The following is a 22,380-nucleotide window of genomic DNA, read 5'->3' as shown; positions in this document are numbered from 1 at the left end:
GTTGGGAGAGGGAAGGCGAACACATACATTACCTCTCTCTTCCCCACCTAGCCACACCCAGAAGTCCAACAAAACATACTATGGCCTGGGACTGCATTACTTTTCCTATTTCACCTTCAGCACCATAGGAGTTCTGGAAATTGGTGTGGCCAGAATTGTCCATGGAAACCTTTAAAAATGTGACAGGTTCATTCATATTAGAGATGCAATAGTGTAGTTGATTAACCAATAAGCAAAAACTTACAGGATAATTCTATAGGCTACATGCATTCTCCTTTCCTGCCCCCTTCACCCCCCCTCCCCCACTGGCCAGTAAATTTTTCAGCAGACTGGTTAGCAGCCTGGCTCAATCCTGGCTTGCGCTGAGTCCGGTACCTATTCCTGCTGCAGTGTATGAGGAGCCAGGTGGGTAGGCTGGGTCCCAGCACTCACCTCCCCCCTCCCCCGACCTCTGGACAGTGGCGGCTGCTGCTGTTGCTGTATCAGAGAGACAGGCAGATGGTCCACGAGGGGAGCAGGATTTTAAATTGGCTCCCCTTGCAGAACAGCTCCCACCTGACACCCTGCGCAGCCGCCTCTGATACAGCAGAATGGAGTGGCAGGGGGCTCCTCAGGAGTAGGGCTGGAGCACACTCGCTGCTGGCCCCACCCCTGGAGACTATAGAATAGTCGAGTAACCGATAAGAACTCATGAGGTTACTCAACTATTCAATTAACCGATATTTAACATCCCTAATTCATATACTGATTCTTGTGCAAAGGGTGCTTATTGTTTTTCACTCTAACCCACCTTCTGATACTTTTTTGTGAACAGCAGGTGGTGGTCATGTCCTTCTGCATGCTGCAACTCCTACCCTTCACTTTGATCCCCATGGGGGTCTAAATGGTGCTGCTTGGAGCAGAGCACTCATGGGAAAAGTCAAGAGTTCTCTTCAGATTTCCACCAAAATACATCCAAAGCCCTCATTGCAACACCACCAGCTTTGTCTAACTACCCCTGCTGTCTAAATAGCTCCCTTGCTGTGTTCAGAAGTCTTGAATGCAAAGCTACAAGGAAATCAACTTTAATACACTAAGGAAACACTGCGAGGATGTCGCCAAGACTGTGCAGTTTATCACCAAAATGGAGTTACAGCAAATGGCAAGCAGGATGGATATGAGGACTTTAGTCTGAAAATAAGAGAAACCAACATCTTTTGGGAAAGGAGGAATTACAAAGAACCTCAATGTAGTAGATTGTTATGAGGCAAAAAAAACAAGAATAGGAAGATACAAAGCTCCTCATGCAAATTTACAGACTACGGGGATGGGAGAGGAAGAGCATTACTAAAGGTACATCTACACAGCAGTGTTATTTTGGATGAGCTGACATTATTCCAAAATAACATAGTGCGCGTCTATGCTACAAGCCATTATTTTGAAATAATGTCGAGCTGGAGGACTTCTTACTCCCACTCATGATAACCCTCATTTCATGAGGAGTAAGGAAAGTCAAAGGAAGAGTGTTCTTCCTTCGACTTCCTGCTGTGTAGACCGCTCCAAAAGCCAAATTAAGCTATTTTTGACTTAAGCTATGCAACTGACATAGCTGAAGTTGTGTAGCTTAATTCAACTTTAGTCCTGCTGTGTAGATGTACCCTAAATGAAATGTGATTTGTTCATGAGTAAATGTGTGAAATTATGTAAGATAAGTAAGTGTGTGTGTGTGTGTGTGTGTGTGTGTGTGTGTGTGTGTGTGTGTGTGTGTGTGTGTGTGTGTGTGTGTGTGGAGAAAAACATACAGACCAGTATTTGGAAGCAAAATAAGAACTACTGGCTGCTGTGCAACTAATAACGCTAAACTAACATACTGACGCAGGCTTTCTGACTTATTTCTGTTGCAAGTTCCCCCTCTGTTCACATACCAGTTTCTACTTACCTTGTTTAGTATGACATATGGCGCTCCTTCCACTATAGCAAAACATGCAAATTCCGTCGCAGTGCAAATGAAAGCATGCTAATGCTGCTTACAGATGTTCCAAAATTATGATAAAATTAAAGTGAAACAGAAGTTTTAAAGACATTGGTGGTGACAAAAACCTCATGATGGATCCCATTAAGTTTACCATTTATCTTTATTGGAATAGACTCAGTCCCACATAAACTGATGTCTGGTTTATCAGCAAATAAAACATTTCCAGCTTGTACCTTGTTTAAAAAAGGGGGCCCTGGATTCAGCTACTGCCTATGCGATAACCTTCCTGCATGATCCTGGATAAATCCCTTACTTCCTTTGTGCCTAAATTTTCCATCTGTAAAATAAGGATAATATTTCCTTTCTTTTCTGCTTTTTCTTGTCTAATTAGCTGTGTAAGCACTGTGGGAGCAAGGAGTGCCTTGCTGTTTGCATAATGCCTAGCACAGTGTGGTTCCTGATCTCAGTTACCCCTCCCCCCCCATTGCTACTGTAATATTTCAACAGGAGTTGCAGCTATTCCTTATCTCACAGGATCTCACCCAGGTGGTGTAGGAAGTTTCTAAACTTTGACGAATATTATACTGAAAATCAGAATAAAAAATCTTGCTTACAGAATACTCAAACTGTAACTTGTGTGCACTCTGAGGGAATGTCTACATAGTATTTAAAACCAAAAGCTAGTCTCTTTCACTGAAAGAAATAGATCCAACACAAGAGACTACCTCATCCACCTTTCTCTCTCCTACCCAGAGACCAATACTCCTACAACACTAGAAAGGTATTGACAGACCTGTTATGAGTTTCATATACCATACAGTTGTATTTGGAGCTGACTCAAAATTTCCTTCCAGGTTGGACCTTCCTGGTCTGGCACCCTTGGGATCTGACTGGTCCAGATGAGGGATTTTGCCGGACCAGGGAAAGTAATTTCTGACCCCACTGATGCCAGCCCCTCCTCCCCAACCTGGTCCCCCTCCCCCAGGTTTCCTGGCCCTCCTTGCAGCCCACCTAAGCCACATGCTGGATTTCCTGACTCTCACTGCCCCCAGCCCAGCTGGGCCACATAGCGTTCCCCTACCCCGGATCATGTTGAGCTTCCAGGCTCCCCCACCCCCAACAACATGCCAGGACTCTCTGATCCTGGAACACAGATGTTGCTAGACCAGAAAGTTCTGGATTATAGAGGTGCAACCTGTACTAGATTGTCAAGCATATTTGGAATTCAATACAGAACTTTTTCCTCTAAGCCACATCAAAGATGCCCTAATTAGAGATCATCCCAAAAAATAAGCCCAGGGTTTATTTCCATGAAAGGAAAGGTAAATAAGGGGTGCATACAAGGAGGGAGAGCAAGTGACTGTTAATATATCATTACAGTAGAATCTCAGAAATACAAACATCTTGGGAATGGAGGTTGTTCATAACTATGAACAATCAATTAATTCAGCTTCGAACGTGTACTATGTAAAAGAAAAATGCTGCATCTTAATTTAAATGAATCAAACACCCTTTCTTTAACATGTCAATTCTTTTTAAATCGTTCTCTTTATTATTTAGTAGTTTGCATTTAACACAGTACTGTGCTGTCTTTACTTTTTTGTCTCTGCTCCTGCCTGATTGTGTACTTCCGGTTCCAAATGGGGCATGATGTTGACCAGTCAGTTCATAATTTTGAGGTTCTACTGCATATTTATATACCCTATATCTTTTTTATTCACAAATCTGTTTTAGTGGATTCTTGTTTTTTTTCTTTTTTTTGCGGGGGAAGGGATAATTCACACACACACACACACAAAGCAGCAGCATACTTTCTTTTTCATCTTCTCTTCTTTCCTTCTGCTGTCTCCGATCTGTAACCCTGCTGTCATCCCCTCTTCACAAAACCGATTCACTGATTTGTAGTCCATCCACTCAAAGACAGAACCTTTTTTTGGCAGAGTGGTAATCCAATGTGCCAAAGGAGATTGTGAGGAAATGGAGTCGGAAAGCAGGACTGTTCCCCCTAAAATAGTACTAATTATTTTCCCTTGATTGCATTGATTTCTCTCATTGTGGCAGTCAGACTCAAGCTGAGCACTTGGTTAGTGTTTTGCAGCAGGATGAAATGTCACAATTAGGGGCAGAACTACTCAGCAATCCCTGATTCTCCTGTGGTGCCTACCCTGGTATTACACAGTACATGCAAACACAAATGATTTTTTCAGAAAGCTCCCTAGTCACCAGACTGACCTTGCATAAATTCCCGGGTTCTAAAAACATGACACACAAGACAGTTAAACATGAACTTTATTCTATTTGTTCTCTTATGAACCAAACTTCACACATGAGCTAATTAACTACATCTCAGAATGGACTGAAAATGATTACAGAACTATAATGCTGTGGTTTCCTAGCAACCATGAGAGGTAAATTGGAGACTATGAAAGAGAAACCCGAATAACAGTATTTCCAGATACTGAAGGGAATCATACCCTTAGGTTTAGCTAGTTCATTATTTTCAGGTTTTTTCTACTTGCCCATTTCAAGGGTACATCTTTACAACTGAAAGATTTAAGAAATTTTTCAAAGCCACAAATGGCAGTTAGGCACTTAATTCCCGCAGAATTGATTAGGCACCCAAGTGCCAATTGTTGATTTGAAAATCTCCCTCTAAATGTTGGAAGGACTCAGTCCTGGCTCCAGCTCCCAATCTCCCAGGGCCAGGATTTTTACCAAGAAGCTTGCCTGAATAAAAGCTGCAGTTGTTTCAGTGTGAAGGCTGCAAAGAGCTACTGACACGTCTTTAAATCTAAAGTGTAAAGTTTAAGCATAATTTTTAAAAAACTCCTTTGGCTAATTTAGTGGACTCTCTCTTATTGCTTTTTGAGCTCTTGAAGTTCTTTGTCATTTGAAGATGCTTATAGTTAATTACAATATTTTAATATGGTATTAGAGGTGACAGCTTATTTTGAAATAATAACTCCCGAAATAACTATTTCGAAATAAACTTATTCCCCAAGGAAAGCAGGAGTTATTTCGAAATAACCAGCCCCTTATTTCAAAATACCAGGTTTGGTAGTGTTGATGTTCTGCTTGTTTTTTCAAACTAAGGGCAGTTATTTTGAAATAACTCCCTAGTATAGGCCAGGTCTCTGTCACTGGAGTCCCAAAACAGTCAATTTTCAAGGAAATTGACAATCCCATACAACCAAAATTTCAACAAAATCCTGCAAAGCTCACAAAATCATTTTGCACCTCACTATGCAATTGCTATTCACATGTAATATCATGTACCTAGAATTCTGGATTTTGTTTTTATTTGGAGCAAAGAGGGAAAGGTCTCTACCACATTTTCTTTAAATTGTTTTTTGAAAGGGGGAAGCCTAGGGTGGGAGCCTTCTTAGCTATGCTGGGAACTTTTAAATCTGAAGAAAAACTCAAACTCTGATATATCAAAGTCAAAGGCCCTTGCCCATCAGTATTGGGGGGGGGAGGGGCGGGGCAAATTCCTCCATTCTTTGACCAATTCAAAGACCTGCCCATCTATAGTTCAACAACTCCCAAGAGAATTTTATAATATCCAGTGAGACAGGAAAGAGAGTCAGTATAAATATATAAAATCTGTGAAACTGATTAAAACATCTGAATGGAATATTAAATGTGATTAGATTTTTGTTTTGCTCCAGGCTTCTTACAGAGCAGAAACTGCTATTAGCAATCTGAAATATTCCTTTAAATCTCACCTTTTATATGGTCACAAATTCACTAACAGTTTCAGAAAACTAACCCAAATCTACTTAATAACAAGAGAATTTTACTTAGCTATTGAATTTCTGAATCCTGTCAAAGTGGTCGTAAAAGTGGTGGGTGGAGGACAGGCGTGGCAAGGGACTGTTCCTTTCCTTTCCTCTCCTCTCCATTACATACTGGCATAGCAAAGGTTAAAAATAAATGGAATTAGTTAAGACAACAATTCCAGCCTGCTCTTCATTTACAAGCATAGACTGCGGAATCACAAAGCAAAATGTATGAATGTAGCAACTTCTACACATGTAGCTCTTGTTCCTTGTAACTGAATGCAGAGCTCTGGGAATCTTGGGTTGGAAACTTGGAACCATCCAGCGGGTGTTTTTGAGCACCCAAAACTCCCACTGACCTTATTGCTGAAATCACAGGGAGGTTCTTTTGTTTCTAGCAAAGAACATAGTTCAGTAACATGAAGGAAATCAACAGAGGAAGCTAATAGAGCTGACCAGGATAAGCAAACTTACATGGAATAGAGAAGTGGAGTTAATAGGAATGAGTTTTCATTAGCAATGATGCTTGAATTCTTCTGGGAGATGTATGATGAATTCATATTGCTTTCTGCTGAGACGTTCAAGCCCCTTTTCATTTGTTTGTTTGCAGAGCTTTTATGAACACTTTATCTCCTTTAACACCTACAACTGAATTTCATCAGGGCCTGGATGGCCCATACCTAGCAATGGGATATGTAAACATCACTGCCAATCATTTTGTGCACTAGTTTTTCTTCATGATACAAGGGTTTAACTCACATTGTTTTTCCTAGTGATCTTGGTCTAACCTGTGGCCTTGTCCTTACTTCCTCGAGCAGGATGAATTCTCATTGATGTTCACATGACAGCTATGAAACACACTCATTAACCTGATAAACTGTACCTTGGTGTTGGAACTGCTCAACTCACCACCTTCAGTGGCTGATTTGCAGGTAAATGAAAGGTACATACCCTTGGTTCTGGCCTAATCTTTCTCAACAGGCAGCCCCCATCCCTTCTGATGTCTCTAACTCAAAGAACTCAATATAAATATTGTGTGCTCCCCAGCCTAGCCAACCATGCACATGTTAAATGAACCTGTTCTCTTTTGAACCTATACAAGGTTGCCTGATAGGTACAATAGCAATCATTCCCTCTCCGTGCCTGCAAATTCTCTCTCCTCTAATTACCTATGATCTCTGAATGCTAAAATCTGACATAAGTAATTGGATCTTTGACCTGCTGAAGCTCCTTGGACAGTCCTTTGGTATGCCTGGTTATAGAGGGGGCCGACCAACTTGCTGGGTCCTTGGGCAAAGTGTATGTGTGGGGAGACCCGGCTCTATGGTCTTAGAAGCGGTGGGGTCTTGGGCAAAAGGAATGGGGCTGGGCACAGCCAGCCTTCAGTGCCACCTGGATTGTGCCCCCCCTTCTCCTTAGCCAGCCCTCAGAGCCACTCAGAGCACACTGCACAGGGCTCTAGTGGCAATTTAAAGGACCCAGGGCTCTGGCTGCTGCCACTGCCGAAGTAGTCCCAGGCTCTTTTGAATAGCCGAGCGCTGAGGCAGTTGCCCCCTTTGCTTACCCTCAATCCCGGTAGTGGGCCTGTCTGGTTACAAGCTCAATTTCCCCTTCCCTTAGGTCACTGAAGCACCATCAAAGAACTTCTCTTACTCATTCTTCCCCCAGGAGTCTTCCCTTTCCTATTCGCCAAGGAATTTCAATCTGCTTAGAAAAGTAATCCGGGGAAAGCCATAACCTTATGAAAGGTCAGTAATATTCTGTGAAGTTTATAGGTTCCAATGTTCGCTTTCGTGTTACAAGTCAGTGAAAGCCAGTCCAGATTCTTGAGAGAGAATGTTTAGTCTAGTTCGAGTCATGTTAGGAACAGTCCTACTTTTTTGTAAGATTTTATTCCTACCACATATGGCATTATTTTCATTGTTGAAGAAAATCAGTGAAACATGTTCAAAGTAGAAAACGGCATTTTCAGGTTTGCTAAATCTGTTGCCCAGTAAATCTGCATGCTGATCCTTTAATTCCTCTTTTTGTTCTCCCTAGAAGCTGCAAATTACTGGAGAAATCAGAAGTTTCTGTTTAGTGGTATATTTTTAAAGGGGTTAAACCCCACCTTCCCACATGCTCACGTTGAACCTTCAGGAGGACTATAGCGCTTATGAAAACTCTTTTAGATGCAAAAAGTGGTTTTCATGTTTGCATCTGAGGTATATTAACAAAGACTTTATTTCCTTTTGTGAATGGCAAACTGCCAAGGCAGCCTTCAGAAGTCGGTGGGGATTGAAACGGTGGCCCTCTTCTCTGTGAATGCCAGTGACCCAGCATGGAGACAGAATCACTGTTTCCTAGAGGTCTTCTATTTCAAAAGGAGGCACTAAACACTTAGTCATTAAAAGATTGCATGATGCTTTTTTACCAAATCAGGGATGTTAATTTAGGGATGATGTCCCACAGATGACTATGTGCTAACTCCTAAAAACTCCCTCTAGTTTCATTAGAGGAGTTACTCTTAATCTCCTCACCTGAAGGCTGCTATTTAATATTCCTGGTGCAGAGTGACCACCATGTCCTACCTGCAAATGACTGAAGTAAGCCTGACTGTGTGGACCAGGCAGCTTGCTCCCAGCTGCAGTAGAGACATCCCGTATAAGGCTAAAATGGATTGTTATCTCCTATACCTTTAAACTCTGAGCCTGACCATTAACCTGGAATACAGCATAGTGTGCAGAGCTTTCATTTATTTTTATAAGGGCTCATAGGAAAGGCATTATCTAGTGGACAAAGCAGTGGACTGATGAGACTGCCTACAATGGTAGGTTACCAATTTGCAACTGCTAGTAGCAAATATCTCCAATGGCTGATGATAGGTCATTAGACAGGGAAGACTCTGAGTTCCTATTTTCCCAGATGTCTGGCTAGTGGGTCTTGCCCATATGCTCAGGTTCTGACTGATTATCCTATTTGGGTTAGGAAGGAATTTTCCCTTGGGTCAGATTGGCAGAGATTCTGGGGTTTTTCACCTTCCTCTGCTGCATGGGACACAATTCACTTGCAAGTTTAAACTTGTGTAAATGGTGAATTCTCTGTAACTTGAAGTCTTTAAATTATAAATTGAAGATTTCAGTAACTCAGCCAGAGATTTGGGTCTATTACAAGAGAAGGTGACAGAGGTTCACTGTGTGTGTTAAAAAAATACAGAATGGGAATAAAATTCCAATACAAATATTGATCGAAAAAGTTATCATTGCCCTCTGTTTCTTAGTGTGCTGAAGTAACTGGGAAGTTTTCAGATGGACCTTTCTCTGCTTTGATCTTGGTCCTGCACTGTGCATGGGTGTTGGTGTTGGCTTTCTGCTCCACTAGAGGAGACTGAGGCTGCTCTCTCTTATGTTGTCCCAGCATATCATAGAAACATATAGCTATGCCCCTTTTCTGTAGCGCTCATCTTTTCCCCTGCTACAGTGGCAGGAGGATGGGTTCAGTAGTGTACGATCTGGAGCACTACAGAGTCAGATCATCATTTCTTGGAGTGGTCCTCCCTGAACCGCTTAGATGAGTCTTATAGCCAATGTAGCGCATGGTGTTTAACTCACTTTTGTGTGTAGGAGAATCTCCTCCCATCATGTGATTCCTTTTAGTTCCATACATTACGACATAAGCAGAAGGAGGTATGTGGAAGAAACTTTCAGACTCAGGTGTAGAATGCTTGATTTTTTGGTGCATGACTTCTCAGTTTTAACATTGCAAAAAAAATCTTGCTTTGTACCTTTTGAGATTTGGATTTCAAAGTGAAAGCTGCACCAATACTGGCTGTTTTTTCGCATGGAACAGATGTGTGTGCACCTGTATGTGTCTAAGGGTACGTCTACATTGAACCATTATTTTGAGATAACCAGCATTATTTCGAAATAACAATGTGAGCGTCTACACAGACATTCCATTATTTTGAAATTATTTCGAAATAACAGATGGCTCATTCCGAAATCTGTAAACCGCATTCTATGACGAATAATGCCTATTCCGAAATTGCTATTTCGAAATAAGGTGTGTGTAGACACTCCACTGCTGCTATTTCGAAATAGCCTCTCTGTAGGACCATTCTAAGTTATTCCTCCCCAGTACCTCCTGGGGCTCTAAATCGAGATAGCACATCTACATTAGGGAAGACTGCCTTGGACTAATTTTGAGGCTTCCCTGCAGTGTAGACATACTATTTTGAAATAAGCTATTTTGGAAGAACTATTCCAGAATTGCTTATTTCTAAATAGCTGTGCAGAGTAGATGTACTCTAAGTGACTATCACATTAACTTATAAATATTGAAAACATGTTAATAAAGGCAGGCCATTTTGATTCCCACCCCAGTCAATATATGCTGCTTCAAATCCTGGAAAGGAGCTGCAAAGAATTAGGGGAAATTCCCATAGCATCAGCATACAGCCGATATATGTAACCTATTCTGCCCTTGGACTGCAGAGTTTCTGGGCTGTGATGCTGACCACAGGCAGTTGGGGAGAGGCAGGATGGGGAATTGCTCAAACTTATGTCAGGAGCTGTTCTGGCCCTGACAGCAGCCCAGAATCCAAATGGCACAAAGATGGTTTGGCCCCTTTCCTCTTTGTCCCAGATGTTTGAAATGTGTAAAATGATTTTAAAGATTTGTTCTGTTGGTGTGTAGATGTGCCTACCATTAAAGGTAATGAGAACCAGCTGTTAATGGAATTGCATACCTGCACTGAAAAGGTAACTGCTCATATTCTGTAAACTGTTGTCACTTTATGTGAACAGTTATGTGGTTAAATGTACTCTTTTAAAATAAACTCTGTTCTGGGAAGGTCTATGCTTATAAACTTTAACATTTTAAAAATATTCACTATGCTTTAGCCTGCAAGCCTGTAACATTCAACACCTGATTAACTTCACAAAATATTGCTAGAAAAGCTAGTTTTGTGGTTAAGAATTTAATTCTCAAACAACTTTTTAATCTTTTTTTCATAACCACATGGTCAGTACAACAGAGAATTTGCTTGCATTATTGCCAGGATGATACAAATAAGCCTAGCAATAGGTTGTCCTACATTATATTCACCAGTAAGAAGCACAGTCACCTCTTCCCTCTCTCTCTCAAATATGAAAAATAAACTTTCTCAATTACATTTACTATGATGGCACATACCTTATATGGGTTTTCTTCAAATGTGGCTACAGAAAAATGAAACCATATTTATAGAAATTCTGTCTCAGACCCCAGCATATGCTGTGGTATAGTCAATAAACCTTGTCCGGTTGTGGCTGCCTCATGAGGTTATTCTGCAGGTCAAGTGTTGCTTCTGTATTTCAATGTGCAGATGGCTGAGGTATGTGTGTTTGCGCCTTTCTACCTCCTCACTGCTGATTTCTGGTAACTGCAAGAAAATCTAATTCCATTTATTTCTGGTTAAAATAAGGAAATGAAATTATGGAATCAACAGAAGTCCACCTGCTACAAATCACGTGTAGCCCTCTAAGACTGTGCTAAGGGAATTTGTGCCTAGGTGAGCAAATGAACTGAACTCCATGTAAGAGCAACAGTCATGAAATATTTACTATATAAAGTGATATAAATTTACACGGAACTTCAGGGAACGTGAATTCTATATGTTCTGTGAATCCAAATTTATCTCATTTAGGTCACGCCGAATGACATGACAGCATTGTAAAGGGGGGAGAAGAAGGAAGGAAGAGGGATTTCCTGAAGAAGTAGGTTTGAGATGGCATCTGAAGGAGGGGGAAAGAACGCTTGGATGAGGACAAGGCAACAGCTGCAACTCACCTACATGTGATTTTCTCCCCTTGTTATTTAATAATATATTGATATGTCAGTCATTAATTTCAGGTATCATCCTTTTAAGAAGGACTTGGTGGTTAGCAATATCCACCAAAGTTCCAGGATTTTACCATTACATTTTGGAGTAAGTTAGGTGTCTGAGGGTTGAGAGTAGCTCCAGCAGTCAGTTGTTGATCTGCTGGTGTTTATTATCCTTCAGATCAATGTACCTTCTGCTGTTCTCTGGGATTGGGAGGAGGAGAAATGAGAGAGAAATTACTTTAGATTTAACCTATAAAATACCCCCAATTCAAACCAAATTACATTTGTGTTTATCCAACAAGCTCTGGAAAACCCCAGAAATAGTTACTTGTATCTAACAGCTTGTCTACACAGAGTAGCAATTTGGACAACAGGGGTGTGACTTCTAAAGCACACTACAGTATTGTGCATTAATTGGTCTGTGTAGACCTGCTGGTGTGCAATAAAGGTTGCCTTGTGCATTTAAATATAGTGCTGTTAAACAGTATTACATTAAAGCACACTAGGGAACATTACAAAGAAATTACTCATTACAGGATATACTGCTGAAATGAGTAATGAATACATATAAATCATACTATATACAAAGAAAAAACTATGAGTTTTTGGACATCTACATAAAATTCAAATGGCTAAAACTAAATCCTGAGAAATGAAGTTAATAAACCCTGGAAAACAGAAGCCCTTTGAATTTCATTTCTACTGGAACTTCCAACAGAGAAGCTCAGTGTTCTACACACAATAACTAAGTTTCACACAACCCTGTGTGGAATAAACATTCACCTCTGAAGTGTAACACAATGGTAGGTACAGTGCACAAGCTATGTAAGCTACAGTTTAGGGCCTCAGAATTTGAGGTGCTTCTATATACACTAAAAACTAGAATTTTTAGTTGCATCCTGCCTATGTACTGGTAGAAATACAACAATAAAATATTATTATTTCTATTTTCATTGTCCTTTCTGTTAGACTAATACACATTTTTGGTAATGCTTTGGACCCCTTAAACTTGGCATAGCTTAGGGCCTCAGCATGTCTTAATCCAGCTCTGGGTACTTGACAGCTTGCTGCAATGCAACACATGAAAGAGGTGGAGAAAACTGCATCAGCTCGGAACTATAGCGTATTTTATGTTGTTATATGAAACATCATTGAAACTAAGTGCAGCAGACACCAAGTGATTGAAATCAGCTCCCCATATCTTCTTGATGCAAAGGAAGGAAGAATGACTGTACTGTGTGGAAGGACTTTATCAGTTATGAGAGGCAGTATTGCTGATCACACATTATCTATGTTGCATAGTAACTGTGCATGAATAACATGGGAGACCAAGGCAGAATGAGGCTGAAGCTAGATTGTGTGAGAAGCATATTTGAGGTCTAACTAACTCAGGGAAACCAACCAAACTCCATAACTTAGAATGTGAAGTTCCCACTGGATAGAGAGCAGTGAGCACTTGGATGGGGAAAAAGTTGTGGCTGCAAACACTGTAAATTCCCAGGATTAAAAAAAGCCGGAAAAAAGCGGCGGACATTTTTATTTAAATGCCGCGGGGGATATTTAAATCCCCCGCGGATTTCCCTATTGCAATCGCTGAAATTAACATGCCACTTCCGAAGAAGGGGCCAGTGTAGACGTAGCCTACCTGTTTAATTCTGCAGCCCTGCATGACCAGGGATACTTAATTTTTTTTTATTTTGTACAAGCAGGAAAGATTAAAGGGGTAAGTAGAACATCATCTTGTAGATCCCAATTTATGTCCAGGAAGGGCCGTCACCTCTGTACTAGAGTGAGCCACACTAGGTATGTGGGTTACATCCCAGGTTCAAATCTGCCTGGCGGTTACACTAGCTGAAATTCTATGGCTTGTGTTATGCAGAAGAATGAACTAGATAATCACTGTGACTTTAAAAATCTATAAAGATTAAACTAGGCCCACTGACTTCATGGAGATTGCTCACTTCCTTAAAATGAAACCTTTGTAGTTTCCTAAAACAAAAGGAAAAATTATGTAGCACTTTAAAGACTAACAAGATGGTTTAACAGGTGATGAACTTTCGTGGGTCAGACTGAGGAAGTGGGTCTGGCCCATGAAAGCTCATCACTTATTAAACTATCTTGTTAGTCTTTAAAGTGCTACATAGTCTGATCTTGCTGAAACAAAAGGAAAAACTAACATGGCTTTCTCTCTATTACTATTCAACATTGTAGTTTCCTGGCATTTTTCACCTGTGATCCAATAGATGCACCTCAGGAGAAACACCTGCCCCCTGGTTTTCCCCCTGCTTACACTGTGCCTTCAACTCTAGGTCACAGAGCAGCTTCCACAGGCTTCCAGGGAAAAGCAGAACTATGTTGCATTGACTACACTTTACTCCCTATCTCTGTAACTTTTCGTTACACTTTGCTAAACCCTTCTGTGCTTTCCAGCAGAGGGGTGAACAAAGCCTTTTACCATAATCCAAGTAGTGGGAAACACTGTTTAGTGAGTGCAGCACTGAAGCAATGAGGAGTAGCTTTATGCAATAGGTCAACTGCTTTTCTCAGTGTTTATGAAAACTGTTTGTTTGTTTTTTGTAAATATCTTGCCAGACTCTTCCTGACCAGGCACTATAACCAGTCCCAGTTTGCTGATTTAGATTTCTTACAGAGAGGCAAAAAAGCTTGATAATTAAAAAAACAAAACAAAACAAACAAACCAGCCCACCATCCAGGTATTCACCCAGATAAAGTGCAGGTTTTATGTCCACATCAATTCCACAAATGATCACTGTGTCATTTCAAAAAGCAGTTGTTAACATTGCATCTACAGTTTCAATGCTGCATAAGCTCCATAATTCTTGTCTTGAAGAACTTTTCCCTTAGATATTTTAACATTATTATTTGTAGCGCTACTTTTCTGTTTCTAAATAAATCAGTTTACAAAAGTAACTTGGTTCTAGAATGGCTTTTAACTCAAATTTTCATGAAGATAAAAATACAAAATAGATATAATGCTCACACACAAATGTATATGCAGATCATATAATGTGATAAATTATTTGCAGACAATGATTTGATAAGCAATCCAAATTAAATAATACAACTGGACAGCTCCAAATAAATTATGCATGCCATTAGAGTCCTATTTATAATAATGAATCCTTGTAAAAGCTGATACTGTTTACTAAGTACATATTTCTTTCCTAGAGTAGAGTTTAGATACATTTATCAATTTTTAATACATGTTAAGCTCTTTGTGCCCGAAGTGATAGGGGAAAATCCTAATTAATTGAAGTCAATTACAGAACTCGCACTTACTTCAACTGGTCCAAGCATTTTGTTCTCCATATATACAGGCAGTCCCCGGGTTACATGGCTCCGACTTGCATCGGATCCCTACCTACAAACGGGGTGAGGCAACCCCGCACTAGCTGCTTCCCCCCAGCAGACCAGGGAGACGCGAAGCTGTGATAGATGCTCCCAATTTTGAAATAAGCTGTGCAATTGATATAGCTCAATTTGCGTAGCTTATTTCGAATTAAGCCCTGCTGTATAGATGCACCCATGATGACTGTCTCTTTCATACTGTGGCTGTGTTGTATTCTAAGAATTATTTGCTAAAATTTTGGGGGGGGGGGGGGAAGGAAGGTTCCATAGGATGATCATATTTTATGGAGTAAAAATGATTAGGCTATAGTCAAAATCATGAAGCTGGACAGGGTTTGTATTGCTTTAAAATTTGGGATGTAATCAAGATGTATAACTTCTCCCCCTTAATAAACTGGGTTATACAGTGTGCCTGTTGAAAAGAATAAAGACATGCCTAGTACTTCTAACGTGGAGACAAGTCTCTCCAGACACTAAAGTTAAATATATTTATCTTTAAATAGTTAGGCTGAGTACAAAGCAGGGATGGATGAGACAGAGAATGTGGTTGACGCCAAGTCTCGGATGGCTGGATAGTCTAGCATGGAGATGATGACTTTTCAAGTACAACGGTCATTTATCCTACATTATAGCACACAAGGAGCTTTTGGCAGATGACATCCAAATAGGAAGTTACCATCATGACACAGTATGTTTATAAACATGGAAAAAGAACTTCTGCTCCTCCTGTACACTCAGCTTTAATTGGCTATTGAAGGAAACGAGACTCTTGGAATGTAGAGATTAGACTCCAGTTGGCCAGGTGCACCAAGAGACTTTTCTGTCTCTTAAGCATCTGGGCAAGGGGCTGTTATAATACAGAGGTTGCACTCTCTGAATGTAAGGTGAGGGGCAAACTAGCTCTGCTGGAGTTATTTCAATTTACATGGGTGCTGGTTTGTATTTACATTGCAGAAGGCGCTGGGAATTCTAGTAACAGACCAGGACCCTCCTGTGCTAGGCACTGTACAAATACAACAAAAAGACAGGACTGTGTAGCACTTTAAAGACTAACAAGATGGTTTAATAGGTGATGAGCTTTCGTGGTCCAGACCCACTTCCTCAGATCAAATACAATATTTGATCTGAGGAAGTGGGTCTGGCCCACAAAAGCTCATCACCTATTAAACCATCTTGTTAGTCTTTAAAGTGCTACACAGTCCTGTTTTTTGTTTCAGCTGCACCAGACTAACATGGCTACATTTCTACCAATAAAAAAACAGTCCTTGCCCAAAATGATTACAATCTAAGTGTCTGACAGAAGCCTGGGTGCTGCTGCCCTATACACCAGCTAAGACTGATGCTGAAGGGAGTGCATGCTGAACATCTAAGCAGTGTACATGCAACTTCTGAGAGTAAAATTCTAGTTCCACTGAAGTCAATGACAAAACTCCCATTGGCTTCAATAGAGCTAGGATGTCATCCTGAATGTGCATCTCCTGGCTATCCTGGAGGCATTCTGCCACCACACTCTGTAGGGCACGCAGAATGCCATTGGTCAGTGCCATGGAGTGCTGTGCTGACAAATTCCTCCCACGTCCCCCTTTTCTCGGGTGGTGAAATAAGCAAACTCTAGATTTCTGTGCCTGCCGTAGTGACTGACAATATAACTATCAAACACCCACATACACATATATACTGAAGTGTACATATGGAATAGTAGGCGAAAAAGACCAAAAAATCCAACAACACAGTGCTTTCTCAGAGAAGCATATGTGGATCCAAACAAATAAGGAACAACTAGTAAAAGAATTCCTTTAGACAGAAGGTTTGGGGGGAGCATTATAGTGCTTTTCTTTTGAAGAATTACACACTACGGCTACGTCTACACTGGCTCCTTTTCCGGAAGGGGCATGTTAATTTCAGAGATCGCAATAGGGAAATCCGCGGGGGATTTAAATATCCCCCGCGGCATTTAAATAAAAATGTCCGCCGCTTTTTTCCGGCTTTTAGAAAAGCCGGAAAAGAGCGTCTACACTGGTCCCGATCCTCCGGAAAAAGCGCCCTTTTCTGGAGGATCTTATTCCTACTTCGAATAAGATCCTCCGGAAAAGGGCGCTTTTTCCGGAGGATCGGGGCCAGTGTAGACGCTCTTTTCCGGCTTTTCTAAAAGCCGGAAAAAAGCGGCGGACATTTTTATTTAAATGCCGCGGGGGATATTTAAATCCCCCGCGGATTTCCCTATTGCGATCTCTGAAATTAACATGCCCCTTCCGAAGAAGGGGCCAGTGTAGACGTAGCCTACCTGTTTAATTCTGCAGCCCTGCATGACCAGGGATACTAGATTTTTTTTTAATTTTGTACAAGCAGGAAAGACAGCACTGGTGAAACGAAGGTTGACTACAGTACTTAGTATCAACTGCTGAAAATGAGGCTGTAAGAGGAAGAGGGTTTAGGGCAATCTATAACCTCTTTTTTTTAAAAGTAAACTCTTAATATCCACAAATTGTTGGTAGGAGCTTTCTTAAAGCAGCTTGTCTGTAGTGCTGACTTGCCTTTGTAACGCAAAACAATGAATAAGATATGATCATTTAGAAGAAATTATATATTTTAGTAGCACATGATCTTGCACTTAAAACACATGGGAGGGCACTACCATAATGCATGAGGCTTGGGCAGCTGTAAAGCCTGATTTTTGTCTATTAACTTGTGAAGATACTAAATAAATGATAAAATATGCAACAAGACATCACTTGCAGACCTAACTTGTCATAAAACTACACTGGACAAAAGTAAAAAATAATCTATAAGAAACAAGCCTATACTGTTAGGGTATGTCTACACTACCCCGCTAGTTCTAACTAGCGGGGTAATGTATGCATACCGAATGTGCAAATGAAGCCCGGGATTTGAATTTCCCGGGCTTTATTTGCATAAGCCGGCCGGCGCCATTTTTAAATGCCGGCTTGTTCGAACCTCGTGCCGCGCGGCTACACGCGGCACGGGCTAGCTAATTCGAACTAGCTAGCCCGTGCCGCGTGTAGCCGTGCGGCACGGGGTTCGAACAAGCCGGCATTTAAAAATGGCGCCGGCCGGCTTATGCAAATAAAGCCCAGGAAATTCAAATCCCGGGCTTCATTTGCACGTTCGGTATGCATACATTACCCCGCTAGTTCGAATTAGCGGGGTAGTGTAGACATACCCTTAGGAACTTCATCAGCTGGGACCTCTTTATAGTAGAGTTCCATACTGTCACACATCACTATAGTATTGGAATGCCTTCCATGTAAAATCAATAGCAAAGTCTCTAAGCACATGCCTACACTAGGAAATTATTTAAAAAGAACTTATTTCAAAATAATAACTGCTGAAATAACTATTTTGAAATAGCATGTTCACACTACAGGGAAGCCTTGAGATTAGTCCGAGTCAGGCTCCATTAATGTGGACGTGCTACCTCGACTTAAAGTCCCAGGAAGTAATTACTTTGACTCTGGGAAATAGTTATTTTGAAATAGCAGTAGTGGAGCATCCACATAACCGCTATTTTGAAATAAGCGTTATTCCTCATGGAAAGCAGGGTTTTATTATTTTGAAATAACCAACCCCTTATTTCAAAATAACGTGCTTGGTAGTGTGGACGCTCCACTTGTTATTTTGAAATAAGGGGAGTTTTGTTCAAAATAACTCCCTAGTGTATACCAGGGCTAAGGGACTTCATGGAGTCTCTGGCACTTTTCCTGTTACAGGAATTGTAACTCAGCATGGGCTAGGTTATTTTTGGAGGAGAGATGGTTATTGGAAAGGGCTTGGTAATAAACAGGGTGTTAGGGCTGTGAAGTGTCAATTACTGTAGAAAGACATTCCCAAAGGAGAAGGCTTTGCAATGTTTCCTAATAGATCTTTTTCATCTCTGATTACTCTAATCACAAAATAAGCCAGACAGCAACAAACATTATAGGCATGAATTTGATCTCACTTACATAGTTTTGCTAGTGTAACTACACTGACTGAACGGAGCCACTCCTGATTTAAACCAGTGTAAGTCAGACGAATCGGGCCCTTCCAATGACTAGAATCAGAAAGCATATATCTGCTTTTATATGTGAGAGAGGCTTTCATTGTGAGATGCTGCAGCAGATAGCTTTATTGATGTTAGGATTGCCAACTAGAAACTGTATGAAGTTAAAACCTGAATATATGTCTGGGGGCGAGGGACCTTTCTATTCTACTATTCTTCCCTTTAGAGTGAAATTGGAAGACAATATGTTAGTAGGTAGATTCCACTGCAAAATAATGTAAAATCCAGCACTACAGTCTTTATTCACTTCCTGTGCTGGACATCCTTCAGTTACTGGACATGTTAACAATTACTCATTTATTTTTCCCGCTGCTTAGGGATGTGGGTCGGTTGGGGATGACAGAAGAAAATGTTTTTCCATCAGTGGTTTTCAGTCTTACCTAACAACTATGTAAGATCAGCCACCAGAAAGCAGCTGTTTTATGTTTTTGTGACAGTTACAAGTAAAGACACTCTAAAAATAAAAGTCTAAGGATTTTGCATGTCTGGGCTTGAGGGGGGAAGTCTTCCTTTCCAGATACTTGGGATGTTAGCAAACGCTTATTTTTATAAATGTGAATTTTTCAGCGGTTATAGATTTACATGCAGGAGGGCAGGCGGGAGCACTGGCTTCCCCCATCTCCTGCCCCGGCTGCCTCTGATACAGAAGCAGCAGCACAGCAGAGGGGGCAGGCAGCTCTATGGGATCTGGTATGTGCAGGGAGCTGGCTTGAAAGCCGGCTTCCTGTATGTACAGTCCCCTGCCTGCACCCCTCAGCCACACACACTGTCCAAAGTCAGCTCCCCCAGAGCACTGGCTCCTGCCTGCCCACCCTGCTACCTTTCATACAGAGGCAGCCACACGGGGGGAGGGAGTGTTGGTGGCTCTGTGAGAACCGGTATGCATTGGGAGCTGGCTTGAAAGCTGGCTTCCCACATGTACTGGCTTCTGCCTGCCCCCCTCAGCCCTGTGCGGCTGTTTCTCTCTCTATGGGAGGCAGCGGGGGGAAGGGAAGGGGGGGAGAAACATGTGTGGGGAGCTGGCTCCCCCATCTTGCTGCCTCTGATACAGAGGCAGCAAGGGGATGTGCACATGTAGTCATTAGGATTAACTCATGAGTCCAGGCTTACTGTTTAATCATGTAAATGACGACACGCTAACATCCCCACCAAATACTTGGTCAAATACTTGAAAAGAAAAAAAATGTGGCCCCTGGATGAAAAGCACAATGGACCAGATTTGTCCCCAGGCAAGTTCTGCTAAATTCAATGGTGTCTCACCATGGCTGAATTTTACCCACTAGGCCAAATTACACTATTATATCAAAACCAGCTTGACTTCAACTGAATAAGTGTAACAGGGAACAGAATTTGGCTGACTGCCTTCTGTTCTAGTTAGTGTCTTAGCTCTTCAGGCAACTAAAGGTGAGTATTTGCTTTTGCTGTCTCTGAAGTGGTAGTGGACAGAAAGCTGTAAAGGGCATCTCTGGTGACTTCTCTGTCTGACCTAGTACATCACCTGTTGGAGCCTGCTAACCCGCTGCTGCTGCCCTGGTTGGGGCTTTAGGGACAAAGACAAATGCAAAGTATTTCACTTAGGGAAATGTGCAACTACAAACTGGAGAATGGCTAGGAATGGTTGAAAAGGACCTGGTGGGTGACAGATGGTTGAAAAGATGGTGACTAGTATGGTTGAAAAGGACCTGGTGGGTGACAGATCACAAAGTGAATATGAATTGTCAATGGGAGGCACCTGTGAAAAAGGACTGTATTAACAGGAACTTTATCGGTCGTACACGTGAAGCACTCAAGCCTCTGTTAGAATACTGTGTCCAATTCCATTTAGGAAAGAAGTGGGTAAACTGGATGGAGTCCAGAAGCCAGCCTCAGCACTGACAGGAGTTTTAGAAAACTAAGAGGAAAGGTTAGAAAACAAACAAACAAACAAACAAACAAACAAACAAACAAACAAACACAACAAAAACCTGGGCATGTTTAGTCTTGAGAGAGAGAAAAAGTCTGAGGAGGAACCCAATGAGGATCCTTAACATGTTTGAAGACTTATGAAGAGAAAAGTAACCAGTTGTTCTCTGCTGAGGACAGGAGAATCTTAATCTGCAGCAGAGACGATTTAGGTGAGATGTTGGGGGAAACTTTCTAACGCTCAGGGTAGACACACCCTGGAACAGGTTTCCAGGGGAGGCGGAGGCAGAGGCATCCCCAGCCTGGGTGGTTTTTAAGAGCAGGTTGGACAAACACCTGTCAGGGAGGGTCTGAGTTTAGTTTTCCTGCGAGGGTAGGGTGAGGGGCTTGATGATCTTTGGGCTCCTCCAGCCGGACCTGTCTAGGATTCCATCATCCCCTGGCTCATCAAATCCATGTGGGGAGCCAGCAACTTCTTGCTGCATGTGGAATGTCCCCGCCTGCAGCAAGGGGCAGGGGCCGGCTTGTTGCCCAGGGAAGGCGATTGCTCCAGGACCCTCCCCAGCTCCCAGAGCACACAGAGCCCTCTAACCCCCGCGCCAGCTCTCCCTGCTCCACGGCCCCCGCCGCTCTGGAAGTCGCTGTAAAACAACCGTGTGAAGTGACAGGATCCGCCCCCGCCCGCCCGAGCCTGGGGCTGGGGCCGAGGCCGGTCCCAGCAGCGCAGCGGGTCCCGCCCGCCCTACCTGCCGGCGCCAGCAGCTCCCCTTCGCTCAGCTCGCCCGAGTCCGAGTCCATGGTGCCGCCGCCGCCGCGCGGAGAAGTGCAGCCGGCAGCTGGGCAGAGCGCAGTGAGCCAGGCGCGCGGGCGGCTCCGCTCCTGTCTCCTCCCCGCCCGGGCGCTGGATCAGCGCCGCCACAGGCAGCCGCCTCGCTCCGCGCCATTGGCTGCCAGGCAGGCGCGGGGCGGGCGGGGGAGGCTCCGCGCTCGCCCTAAACTTGTTACAGGGGTTGATCTAATCACCCGCCGCGGCGCCCCGGCTCGGTGCCTTTTGCTGGGCGGCGGTGCAGGGCTCAGGGGGCTCTGCCCAAGGGGCGCTCAGAGCCTGGCTCCACGAGCTGCCCCTTCAGCGATGGCTCTTCCTAGTGCCTGGAGCCCCGTTCACCCCCCCGGACAGTGTCGTGCTCGGCGCTGTACAAACACAAAGCAAACCACTGCAGGTGCCCCCTAGAGCTGCTCTCGGGCCATTCTGTATCGTCTGGTCAGGACCCTGTCAATGGGGGAAATGTGACGCTGATTTTCGCCTTTTGGTTTCTCTCCCTTTCCCAGCACCCTTTCTCCCCCTTGACGGGTATTTGTGTCTCCCCTTTGAATTCCCTACCCTGTGTCAGTGGCCAGTTCACAAGCTCTGCCTGTACTAGCTACTCACAAACTTCGCAATGAAAGAGTTAAAAGAGTTAATGCTGGCATAT

The 22,380-nt window shown here is 42.6% G+C and overlaps 1 protein-coding gene across 2 annotated transcripts in view; it reads right to left on the bottom strand.

Annotated features, from left to right (window-relative positions):
- Window positions 1-21,837, bottom strand: part of TNFAIP8L3 (TNF alpha induced protein 8 like 3) — a 59,018-nt gene extending 37,181 nt beyond the window's left edge. Inside the window, exon 1 of one of the 2 annotated variants that reach the window (XM_075897241.1) lies at window positions 21,655-21,837. In XM_075897241.1, the coding sequence (XP_075753356.1) occupies window positions 21,655-21,706 (52 nt within the window). In that variant the 5' untranslated portion in view covers window positions 21,707-21,837. The remainder of the gene's footprint in view (window positions 1-21,654) is intronic. The other variant, XM_075897242.1, reaches the window with a different exon arrangement.
- Window positions 21,838-22,380: the final 543 nt, after the last annotated feature.

Source organism: Pelodiscus sinensis, chromosome 14, assembly GCF_049634645.1.
Source record: "Pelodiscus sinensis isolate JC-2024 chromosome 14, ASM4963464v1, whole genome shotgun sequence".
Classification (NCBI taxonomy): Eukaryota; Metazoa; Chordata; order Testudines; family Trionychidae; genus Pelodiscus; species Pelodiscus sinensis.
This window is presented reverse-complemented; position numbering and strand designations above follow the sequence as displayed.